The sequence below is a fragment of the Erpetoichthys calabaricus genome, chromosome 6 (assembly GCF_900747795.2).
Source record: "Erpetoichthys calabaricus chromosome 6, fErpCal1.3, whole genome shotgun sequence".
In the NCBI taxonomy this organism is placed as follows: Eukaryota; Metazoa; Chordata; class Cladistia; order Polypteriformes; family Polypteridae; genus Erpetoichthys; species Erpetoichthys calabaricus.
Genome location: NC_041399.2, coordinates 6,044,895 through 6,057,840, shown reverse-complemented (window position 1 = coordinate 6,057,840; position 12,946 = coordinate 6,044,895). Strand labels below are relative to the sequence as shown.

Genomic DNA, 12,946 nt, shown 5'->3' with positions numbered 1-12,946 from the left:
AACTTCCAGTATTTGGGCAAAGTTTGGCGGAGGTCTTTCCGTGTCGGGCGGATGTGTCATAAAGTAGGGATGGTTGATCCCTGCAGCTCTCCCTCAGAGACTACAATTCCCAGTCCACCCCGTGGTTTGGAAAATGGGAACCGCAACACATGGATGCTGTTCCCCAGTGTGTTGGGGGAGTATATAGGCTACTCTGAACAGGCTAACTCTCCTGGTCCTTCCATCATTCTGGCCTCCTGTCCAGGCAAAGGATCAATTCCCAGCCCGGTCAGGCTTGCCAGTCCATCACTGTCCTTCCATTTCGGACTCCCTTCCTGGCAAGGGGCCACCTTTCTTCCTGGATGGAATGCTGGACAATCCCATGTGGCATTTAGAGTGAATGTATGGCTACCGTACAACTTTGGTCTGTTGTTCTAAACGTGTTCTGCAAATAACATTGACTTGACCTGATTTATGAACCGCAAGTCCAACAAGAACTAAGCAATTATTTTTTTTTCCTCCTTTGCTTCCAATGCCACTCTTTTCACACAAGTACAGTTACATTTTGTTATGTATTTGGCTGATGCCTTTATCCAAAGCGACTTACAAGAGCAGCATCCAATTTTTTGATATTATTGTTTAGTGTCATACAGTGTGCTATGGACTGTTGTTATCCCTGTGGTTCACAGTCCAGTACCTTACCTACCACACCAACCTGCCTGCCTGTTTACTTAGCTTGTTAATTTATTCAGAGCAACAAAACATAAATTTTACAGCCAGGTAAATGAGTTGGTTTGCTTGAGGACATCACGTGAATTTATGGTGTGAAGGGATCACAGCTTAGCGTATCATGTGAAATGTGTTCAGCTTCAGTGCATCTCTCATATCTTCCTTTTCTTCAGCGCACACCTCAGTACCAAATTCATATTTGCTCTGTCCTTACATGAGCTAAACAGTCAACTAAATATCTACAAAGAGAAACATACCAGGCGTCCAAGGTGTTGAGAAGTCAAAATTTAGTCTGTAGGTTTTGTTGCATGTACCACAAGGAATTCGCCTTCTCTCCGGGTACCGGACAACATCACTTCTTTGTCTTAACAGATTTTTTTGTTTGTTTTTTTTTAAATAGGGAGCAATGGTCCTCAGAAATTCTGCATTGAAAAAGTAGGCAAAGAAACTTGGTTACCCAGAAGTCATACGTGGTAAGTACATTTAAAAAATGACGAGGTGTTCGTGGGGCAGACGGTTTGCAGCACATCTTGAAACAATTGTACTGCTTCTGATGTCACACTTCTAGTTTCTAGTCTTGTGCCCAAGTAAAGTGGGATTCTGTTCCTCTCGGGATTATGTCAGTCAGTCATTTTCCAACCTGACACAGGGTCACGGGGGGGGGGGGGGGTCTGCTGGAGCCAATCTCAGCCAACACAGGGCGCAAGGCAGGAACAAACCCCCGGGCAGCACGCCAGCCCACCACAGTCTGAGACTTATGTACAGTAGTTAAACACCAGCAGTGACATCAAATACTCTCCAACACCCTTTGACCTATTCACAGTCATGTGCTGTGGGGTGGCAGCCAGCCCTGGATAGGTTGCTAGTCTACCACGGCGCCCACTTGGACCAGTTTAGGATGGGCAATTCATGTCTCACACAGCAAACCAAATTATTTAGATTAGCTAGATGTTCATAATTTTGAAAACGATATTGAAGTTTTCGGCCTATAATGGACACATTGGTTAGACTGCTCACAATGTTAGCCGATATTAAACTGGTCCTCGGCCCCTTCTCACTCAACCCAAGTGAAACATCATTCAAGTAGGCGGAAAAGATGTACAGTGGGGCAAAAAAGTATTTAGTCAGCCACCAATTGTGCAAGTTGTCCCACTTAAAAAGACGAGAGAGGCCTGTAATTTTCATCATAGGTACACCTCAACTATGAGAGACAAAATGAGAAAAGAAAATCCAGAAAATCACATTGTCTGATTTTTGAAGAATTTATTTGCAGATTATGGTGGAATAAAGTATTTGGTCAATAACAAAAGTTCATCTCAATACTTTGTTACATACCCTTTGTTGGCAATGACAGAGGTCAAACGTTTTCTGTAAGTCTTCACAAGGTTTTCACACACTGTTGCTGGTATTTTGGCCCATTCCTCCATGCAGATCTCCTCTAGAGCAGTGATGTTTTGGGGCTGTCGCTGGGCATCACGGATTTTCAACTCCCTCCAAAGATCTTCTATGGGGTTGAGATCTGCAGACTGGCTAGGCCACTCCAGGACCTTGAAATGCTTCTTACGAAGCCACTCCTTCGTTACCTGGGCGGTGTGTTTGGGATCATTGTCATGCTGAAAGACCCAGCCACGTTTCATCTTCAATGCCCTTGCTGATGGAAGGAGGTTTTCACTCAAAATCGGACGATACATGGCCACTTTCATTCTTTCTTTTACACAGATCAGTCATCCTGGTCTCTTTGCAGAAAAACAGCCCCAAAGCATGATGTTTCCACCCTCATGCTTTACAGTAGGTATGGTGTTCGTTCTCCTCCAAACACGACGAGTAGAGTTTTTACCAAAAAGTTCTATTTTGGTTTCATCTGACCATATGACATTCTCCCAATCCTCTTCTGGATCATCCAAATGCTCTCTAGCAAACTTCAGACGGGCCTGCACATGTACTGGTCTTAAGCAGGATTTGAGTCCCTGGCGGCGTAGTGTGTTACTGATGGTAGCCTTTGTTACTTTGGTCCCAGCTCTCTGCAGGTCATTCACTTAGGTCCCCCCGTGTGCTTCTGGGATTTTTGCTCACCGTTCTTGTGATCATTTTGACCCCACGGGGTGAGATCTTGCGTGGAGCCCCAGATCGAGGGAGATTATCAGTGGTCTTGTATGTCTTCCATTTTCTAACAATTGCTCCCACAGTTGATTTCTTCACACCAAGCTGCTTACCTATTGCAGATTCAGTCTTCCCAGCCTGGTGCAGGTCTACAATTTTGTTTCTGGCCATAGTGGACCTTGGAGTGCGACTGTTTGAAGTTGTGGACAGGTGTCTTTTATATTGATAACGAGTGGAGGACAGAAGAGCCTCTTACAGAAGACGTTACAGGTCTGTGAGAGCCAGAAATCTTGCTTGTTTGTAGGTGACCAAATACTTATTTTCCACCATAATTTGCACATAAATTCAGACAATCTGATTTTCTGGATTTTTTTTCTCATTTTGTCTCTCATAGTTGAGGTGTACCTATGATGAAAATTACAGGCCTCTCTCATCTTTTTAAGTGGGAGAACTTGCACAGTTGGTGGCTGACTAAATACTTTTTTGCCCCACTGTATTACTACCGACAGCACTAATGACCCAAAAACACCATAGAGTAATAAACATACGATACACCGACAACAAACACACACAGCCTGATTACAAAAAGTATTTGTGCCTGAACAGACACAGACGAGCATTAATAATTCCAACAAACCAGGTGAAGAATTGCTGTTCTGTTTTAGTCCAAAAAAGTTGTACGTATCGATTTTATCCTAAACGTTCAGTTGTGTAGACTGTGAGGGTCGAGAGCTTGAATCGACATAGGCAGCTGAAGTAAGAATGTGAAAAGTGCTACCCAAATAAAGAAAAAGAGTTTGACTCACCGTTCAGAGGGGCCAATTCACAAAGCGCGTTAATGAAATTTAAAGTTAGCTGAGGGGTGGGCAGAGTCGGTCCTGGAGGGCCACGGTGGCTGCAGGTTTTTGTTCCAACCCAGCTGCTGAATTAGAAGACAATCCTTATCGATAATTTAATCTCATGGCTTGTTAGTGCTTTGACTCTGCCATCTCAGGTCATCGTCAAAAGGATCTCAGCCAAATGATTTGACGTCTAAAACAGAGGGCTAATTCTCAGCCCTTCACTTTTCTTCCAATTATTTAATTAAACCAAATAGTGCACAACAAATTCACACAGATGTAAATGGTAACAAGCTAAATGGAGAACTGCTGCTTTCCTCTGTCTTTTGCATCTTACTGCTAATAAGGAGCCATTAAAAAACGAGAATCCAGCTGTTTACGACTAAAATAAGCAAGAACGGTTCAAAATCTTAACAAGCGAGACAACGCAAATGAAGCAGAAGTGTCACTTGAGCAATGAGTGCTTCTTATTAGGCCATTGGGTTGGAACAAAAACCTGCAGCCCTCCAGGACCGTGATTGAGGACCCCTGAGTTAGCCCATCCAGTCTCACTTAAACAAGCTTCGTCATTCAGTCGAGGCTTGAATATTATTGACTTTATTCAATTAAAAAAATGTTTCCTTTGAATTTCCCAGTTTGATTGTAAGTGCATTGATTTGTAAACATCAGACTTCAAATACTTAAAACAAGTAAATATTCTGTAGCAATGTGAAAATTGCACACATGACCGTACTTCAGAATGACTAGAATGTACTTGTGATGCCCCGATGTCACTCCTGTGCACTTTGCCCTCATCATGATGTCTAATTGCACAATACGACTAGTCATACATACGTAATTGTCATTTAAAAGGACTGATGATATGAATGATTTGTGTCTAATGAGCTTGCCATCTCCGTTATTCACACACAAGTGTGGTCTGTTGTGCCTGTGACGTTTGGGAAATCTAAATAACATTTAGTGAGTTTCCATGCACTTCAGTCACCTGATTATTCACAGAAAGCTGATATCTAAAATGCCATGTAAGCCCTCAATCCGGGTAGAGAAATTGGGTTATTGGCCTCTCTAGAATCCTGCTTATCAGAGTTTGATATGATTACGTGGCCATGTCAACCCTTTACTTTTAAAAGTAATGAGTAACCTAATGCAAATCAAATTGAAGTTATTTGTCGTAGAATAAAATCCCAAACAGTTAATATTCAGAGCCAGGAAATCCGAGTCCAGAGGCCTTCTGGTTTCAGTTTAGACTTTTATTTAAGATAATAAAAAGCTGTGCTCTGTCTGCAGAGAGGGATGCATTTTGTACATAGCTTAACATAGATAACGTGACATGCTTACTATCCTAATGGACAACACCTTTGTGGGATTTGTCATTCAGTCATGGCCACCTCTCGTTAATTTCTGTTTATCCTCGCCCCTGATTCATTACGTTAGGGATTAGAACCCCTTGGCATTTTGCCATCTGTGTCCGGTGTGCCTTTCAGTCATCCCTGCTTATTGCTAATCCTTCATCCAGTCTTTGTTATCGGCTTTCAGGGTGCCATTTTATGTTGGTGAAATAGTTACAAGGTCTCCAACCTTTTTTCTCCCCCGAGAGCTACTTTTACGAAATGAAAATGGCCGACAGCTCCTCGTGTTTTCTAACGTTTATTCTCTACGCTTGTTTTGCCTGAACGTTTACAAAATGTTGGTGTCCACAACTCACATTTTGCATTAAAACATTGCGTATAATATTGAGTTCGCCTGCAAGTGCATTTTGTACGTCTGTATGCATTTCCTAGCGTATCTCACACTACTGAATTAAAACACGAATGCTGTCCAGACAAAACAATGCAATTCCAAATACACCGATCTGACGACTTCATTTGTCATTTTGTCACATGTCACTGTGTCACTTTATTCACAGGTCCAGTCGCATGTGTGACGTGTTTTTTTAGTTAGTCAGATGACTGGCACTGAGGTGGATGGTGGAGTGGAGCACTTAGGTTCACTCTTCTGGAGTCATTTAAATGTTCGTCTGTCAGTCTTGTTCTGAACTTTGATTTCATGACATTCACGTCAGACTCACAGAGGTATGGAGACCCAAACAAAGCAGACATTTTCAGAGCTGCTTGGTGAAGATTCTTCTACTAAGCTCCAGAAATGCTGTGGAGACAGTACTTTGAAGGTTTACTAATATATAATATATAAAATCCAACGTCTGTATATCTGTCCGCTTTGAACGAGAGAACTACTTAACGGATTTAGATCGGGTTTTTTCTATGATTTGCTTGAATATTCCGGTTCATTTTTCGACTTCTCTCATCACGCTAGCAGGAGCGATATATTCATGCTAATCCAAAATAGAGGCTGTGGGACGAGGGGATGGGGAAGCGTGAAGTCAGGTGTGGGGAGCTGGGTAGGACCTCCTCGCTCACGTGCCAGCCTCGGGGTGTACCTTACCACTGCTTAGCTAGCGAACGACAGAAGTACTTGATGGATTTAGATCGTTTTTTTTTTTTCTAGAATTTGCTTGAACATTCCAGTTGATTTTATGACTTCTCCCATTTCGCTATGTGTCAGAGTTCGCTTGCTGTACCGATTTTATTTGTGCGAATCCGAAATCCACGCAACGGGCCAAGAGGTGGGACCTTCCTCACTGACTCAACAACAACAACATTTATTTCTATAGCACATTTTCATACAAAAAGTAGCTCAAAGTGCTTTACATAATGAAGAAAAGAAAAATAAAAGAAAGTAAGAAATTAAAATAAGACAACATTAGTTAACATAGAAAAGGAGTAAGGTCTGATGGCCAGGGGGGACAGAAAAAACAAAAAAAAAAACTCCAGAAGGCTGGAGAAAAAAATAAAATCTGTAGAGGTACCAGGCCACGAGACCACCCAGTCCCCTCTGGGCATTCTACCTAACATAAATGAAATAGTCCTCTTTGTAGTTAGGGTTCTCACAGAGTCACTTGATGCTGATGGTCATACAGACTTCTGGCTTTTAATCCATCCATCATTGTTGGAACATCACGGTGCTTTGGGTAGATGGTGGTGGCGCACGCCACCACCAACAGGACACCGGAAAAGGAAACAGAAGAGAGAGTAGGGGTTAGTACAGTTTTTGAATGAATAGTTATTATAATGAATTGGATATACAGAGTATCAGGATTAAATTACAGTGAAGTTATGAGAAGGCCATGTTAAAGTAATGTGTTTTCAGCAGTTTTTTAAAGTGCTCCACTGTATTAGCCTGGCGAATTCCTACTGACAGGCTATTCCAGATTTTAGGTGCATAACAGCAGAAGGCCGCCTCACCACTTCTTGTAAGTTTTGCTCTTGGACTCGCCAGCTTCAGGGCGTGTGCCTTAACTCCGCTTAGCTAGCGAACGAGGGAACAATTGAATTCAACTTTGTTTGATATTTAAAATAAAGTGTTACTTAGGTCTTAGAAGAGATTGAGTCCGGATATTCTCTAAAGTGTATGCCACATTGAAAAGATAGACTGCAGTTCAGATGGTGGATCGTGATATGATTTTTTGGAAAGATCGCCCGCCCCTAATTTGACTAATCAAGTTTTCAAATTTCTGTAGGATTCATTAACCCTTTGGCGAGCTACTTGGAAAGGAGTGGTGAGCTACCAGTAGCTCACGAGTGACGTGTTGGAGATCCTTGGCTTAAACCATATTGATGACATTACAATATACTTTAAAAAAAAAAAAGACTCTAAAAATAATTTCTTATAACATACAGAATCGCATAGTAAATTAAGTGCTTCATCATATTCTGACAGAAACCCATAAATAAAGAGTCAATATGACTGAACATATCTACAGTGCATCCAGAAAGTATTGACAGTGCATCACTTTTTGTTATGTTACAGCCTTATTCCAAAATGGATTAAATTCATTTTTTTCCTCAGAATTCTACACACAACACCCCATAATGACAACGTGAAAAAAGTTTACTTGAGGTTTCTGCAAATTTATTAAAAATAAAAAAACTGAGATATCCCATGTCCATAAGTATTCACAGCCTTTGCTCAATACTTTATCGATGCACCTTTGGCAGCAATTCCAGCCTCAAGTCTTGTTGAATATGATGCCACAAGCTTGGCACACCTATCCTTGGCCAGTTTGGCCCATTCCTCTTTGCAGCACCTCTCAAGCTCCATCAGGTTGGATGGGAAGCGTCGGTGCACAGCCATTTTAAGATCTCTCCAGAGATGTTCAATCAGATTCAAGTCTGGGCTCTGGCTGGGCCACTCAAGGACATTCACAGAGTTGTCCTGAAGCAACTCCTTTGATATCTTGGCTGTGTGCTTAGGGTCGTTGTCCTGCTGAAAGATGAATCGTCACCCCAGTCTGAGGTCAAGAGCGCTCTGGAGCAGGTTTTCATCCAGGATGTCTCTGTACATTGCTGCAGTCATCTTTCCCTTTATCCTGACTAGTCTCCCAGTTCCTGCCGCTGAAAAACATCCCCACAGCATGATGCTGCCACCACCATGCTTCACTATAGGGATGGTGCCAGGTTTCCTCCAAACGTGACGCCTGGCATTCACACCAAAGAGTTCAATCTTTGTCTCATCAGACCAAAGAATTTTCTTTCTCATGGTCTGAGAGTCCTTCAGGTGCCTTTTGGCAAACTCCAGGCGGGCTGCCATGTGCCTTTTACTAAGGAGTGGCTTCCGTCTGGCCACTCTACCATACAAGCCTGATTGGTGGATTACTGCAGAGGTGGTTGTCCTTCTGGAAGGTTCTCCTCTCTCCACAGAGGACCTCTGGAGCTCTGACAGAGTGACCATCGGGTTCTTGGTCACCTCCCTGACTAAGGCCCTTCTCCCCCGATCGCTCAGTTTAGATGGCCGGCCAGCTCTAGGAAGAGTCCTGGTGGTTTCGAACTTCTTCCACTTACGGATGATGGAGGCCACTGTGCTCATTGGGACCTTCAAAGCAGCAGAAATTTTTCTGTAACCTTCCCCAGATTTGTGCATCGAGACAATCCTGTCTCAGAGGTCTACAGACAATTCCTTTGACTTCATGCTTGGTTTGTGCTCTGACATGAACTGTCAACTGTGGGACCTTCTATAGAAAGGTGTGTGCCTTTCCAAATCATGTCCAGTCAACTGAATTTACCACAAGTGGACTCCAATGAAGCTGCAGAAACATCTCAAGGATGATCAGGGGAAACAGGATGCACCTGAGCTCAATTTGGAGCTTCATGGCAAAGGCTGTGAATACTTATGGACATGTGCTTTCTCAATTTGTTTATTTTTAATAAATTTGCAAAAATCTCAAGTAAACTTTTTTCACGTTGTCATTATGGGGTGTTGTGTGTAGAATTCTGAGGAAAAAAAATGAATTGAATCCATTTTGGAATAAGGCTGTAACATAACAAAATGTGGAAAAAGTGATGTGCTGTGAATACTTTATGGATGCACTGTATAAAGCACAAGAAAATGGTCACAGGTGTCAGGCTGATTTTCTGAATCACGGTGGCTTATAATGACATTTAACTCTTTTGTTTAATGACTTTGGAGTGTTTTGACAACAGAGAACTCCAGAAGATGACTTACCCAGTAATCTGTTTGCCTAGTTGAAGCCAGGGTCAAATAAACATGGACGCTCCTGCAGTTTTGTGCAGTAGTTAAGTGATATTTCTTTGGGCAGAGGGGGTGAAACCTGCCAAAATTCACTGAAAGGCGTTGGCTTCGTATGGAAGTGAAAACTGCAGGACTCAACAAGAACTTTATGAAAGGGTCGAAAGGTTTAAAGCAGGAAAAACAAGTGTAACCGACAAAGCACAGTCTGGTCGACCATCGACATCGTGCACACCTGCCCACGTCGACATGGCGAATGCCTTCATTGGAAAAGTTCGACAGGTTACAGTCAAAGTAAAAAGTATGTGAACCCTTTGGAATGATCTGGTTTACTGCATGAATTGGTCATAAAACGTGATGTGATCTTCATGTAAGTCACAGGTCCTGATAGACACAATGAGCTTAAGCCGATGACTGTGCTACAGTATATCTATTTATCCATATTACTAACCGAGAATAAACCGGATATGGACGCAGGGACACGGCGATGGGACCATGAGATGTAATGTGCAGGCACGCGTCTCATAAATTTTAAGCGAAGTTGTATCCACCGCGAACGAAGGAGTCACGGCCCAAGAACGAAAGAGCTCAAGTAACGTGAATGAGAAATGAAGCAACAACGTGCCCATAGCTACCACTAACGACACAACCACACAAAAAAGAGGATTCTGCGCTGCACCCCAGAGTCAAACGTGAGAGGCTACGGAGGCCCCACAGGTCCACAAAGAGAGTACGAGAGGCGCAGGCGTCGCCGCCATATTGTGAGTGGCACTACTGTGGAGTGAAGGCGCAGGCATCGCCGCCATATTGTGAGTGGCACTACTGCGGAGTGAAGTTAGGAATAATGTGCTGCTTGGGATTGTACAAACCACTGAACGCTTTACACCAAATTCAAACACAATACAGCTCAACGATACAAACACAAGCCCAGCTGGATAAGATCAATGAACGCAGGCGCCTGCAACGCACGCCTGAAACTGCGGAAGCAAAGCAGGCACGGGTTCAAAACGAAAGACCACAACTGATGGAGATAAATAATCTCTTTCAAATCTATTTCGAGTTACCCAAGACCAGGGGTTGGCGAGCGAAGCCCCCTAGTTTATGTATGGCCTATAAGTGCTTTTCTGTGCCCATAACAGGCTGTCTGATGCCAACCCTACCCACTGTAGCGTGTCAGCTAAGGAGGTCCTAAGTTGGTACGCAACGTTGTTCTTATTTTCTGACTCCAAGAAGTCCACTGCTGGTCCACTTAGTCTTGTTACTGTAAATCCATACCAAGACCAGATCATCATGGGACCATCTTGAGGTGACCGCTGTGTTTGTTTTTTGACCAATGAATGCAGAAATCCAACCAATTCTAAAGGGTTGTAGCCACTCTACCTCTAGACTCCTTCCCCTAACTTGTTGTCCTGGCACCTCTGTACCCCCCCCCGATTTGCGGTCCCTGATAATTTGTTATCCTGCTCACTTGTCTCTTGCTTGCTTTGCAGCTTTAATCGACTGGATCTGCCGCCATACAAAAGCTACGAGCAACTGAAAGAGAAGTTGCTGTTTGCCATTGAAGAGACAGAAGGATTTGGACAAGAGTGAGCGCACATCATCATCATGATGCCTTCTGTCCTGACGTGTGGGTCTCATCAAGGACAAACCTCTCGGTGACGGACCCCCCCCCCAGCCAAGTTTAGAGGGGAAAAAAAAAATAATAATAATAATAATAATATTGCACAGACTTTCTCTGAAAACTGTTGAGCAAAATGGCCTCAATTCTTCCATGGAAATATGCAAAACCTTTTGGATTTTGAGACGTTCAACTCAACTCCGAATGAAAAAACGGGGAATTTTTTTGGGGGGGAGGGACGGGGGGGGCTGGATTTGAAAACAAAAAAGTGTTTTTATAGCTTAAGCACCGACAGCTCTAGTTTTATAGAGCTTTAATACACCACCTGCTAGGCCTGGTCTTACATGCAGTACGTAGTTGAGTGGCTGCACAAGTCCAGGAGACTCCGTGGCTTCCTGGGTTCTACTCGATGCAACCTTACCTCTCGTTGGGAAGTCCCCGCTCCTGTTCTTCAATTATTTTTATTTTTTTCCTCCTTTGCATGGCTGACTTTAAAAGTAGTTTGAGGCTGACGCCTGTTTCTCTTGAGTATCTTAAACCTGCTGCTGGCTTTTCTGACTCCTGAAAAAGAAACCAAGATAATGAACAATAAAAGTGACAGCCATTAATTACGCTCGAGGACGTCCGCGGTTTGAAAGAAGACTTTCAGGTAACCGAATCCCGAAGGAGTTGAAAACGGTGGACGGGGAGGCATCGGTTTTTTTTTTTTTTTTGGTGGGGAGGGATTTGTTATTGCAGGCTCTTCGTTCTCGTGCCCTCTTTGTAAGAAACATCTCAGACGTAACAACTGCATCCTGTCGTCCATATCGCACATTTCTCTGCTGCTTATTGAAATATGTCCATAGATGTGTATACTTTATATGAATTCACACGACAGAGTTTATTATTTGCAACTAATCTGGATGACTTCAGAAGAAATTGACATTGAAAGTTGTGGACAAGCACACAGCGATTCAGTTTAATGGTGACGCCGCCGCCGCCACCACCACACCTTTGCAGACTTTCACTGTGTTCTCGTTTCAATGATTACCTCGGTCTTTCTGCTTAGGGTCACACTCCCCATGACGCCAAGATATGGTGGGCACATCACGTTTATTAAATGGTGTTCCTCTTGTTTTAAGGAACAGGAATTTCCTCAATCGGCCTACAGACGAAAATGAAACTTCAGGTGAGAATTTATTTTTTTTTGGGGTTTAATCTCAAATCGCATTGCGTGATCCCCTGCACAGTAAAGTGGCAGGAACTGTGAATTTTCAAATCCTCCCGGTTGTAGAGTTTTAATCCCAGCACGGGGGCGGAGGAGAGGAGGGGATTTGGGGGGGTTTAGACGAGACGTTCTCACCGGTGCTTCCTTACCAAGTCAGACGACGAGACGATGGGCGGACGTTTGCTTCATCCATGAAAAGTTGCAGGGGGTTGCAATGGGGTTGTCATGCTTTATTCTTCTCTAAAAGTATATATAAATATATATATATAAAACATATCAAGTGTAGCCAACACTGTAAAAATGTATGATAACTTGTTACAAAATGTAAAGAAAATTTTGATTTTATTTTTACCTAATTTCCCAGCATAATTCATTTCCTTTGTTGATAATCCTCTATGTTAGTAGTAAACTTTTAAGTTTTGGGTTCAGATTTTATCTTGCGCTCAGGATGCTTCTTTTCTTTCCCCCTCCTTCCTCCTCCTCCTCCTCCTCTTTAGTCGGACATTTTCCTGTGGAGAGCATTAATTAATAAATGTGAGAAAAATGCAGACAAGGGCTCTCGTAATCTTACTATCTGTACACGATGAAGACCATCGGACGGGGTGGGGGGGTCCTCGTTCTGTTTTTAGCGCTCGGAGTTGTTGAAATTTTTTTTTTTTTCTCCCCCATTATTTTCGGCAATGAAGATTTTGCTTCCCCAACACTGTTCGGTGTATTTTGTGAATTTTCGCCTTTTTATTGCAGATGTCGATTTTGCTGATTTCCTCTCATTTTTGTTTTTTTTTATTTTGTTACTTAACCTGTGCGGTTTGCAGCAGTAGACGAGAAAATTAAATTTCTTGTTTTCATGCAGAACGGAATGACAGAAACATTTCATAGAACCTGCACAAC

General features: G+C 42.9%; 1 protein-coding gene across 1 annotated transcript in view; it reads left to right on the top strand.

The window, feature by feature from the left end:
- LOC114653195 (NEDD4-like E3 ubiquitin-protein ligase WWP1) overlaps nt 1-12,608 on the top strand; it is a 283,227-nt gene extending 270,619 nt beyond the window's left edge. Inside the window, exons 23-24 of the mRNA XM_028803376.2 lie at nt 1,109-1,181; nt 10,721-12,608. Of these exons, the coding sequence (XP_028659209.1) occupies nt 1,109-1,181; nt 10,721-10,820 (173 nt within the window). The 3' untranslated portion in view covers nt 10,821-12,608. The remainder of the gene's footprint in view (nt 1-1,108; nt 1,182-10,720) is intronic.
- Nucleotides 12,609-12,946: the final 338 nt, after the last annotated feature.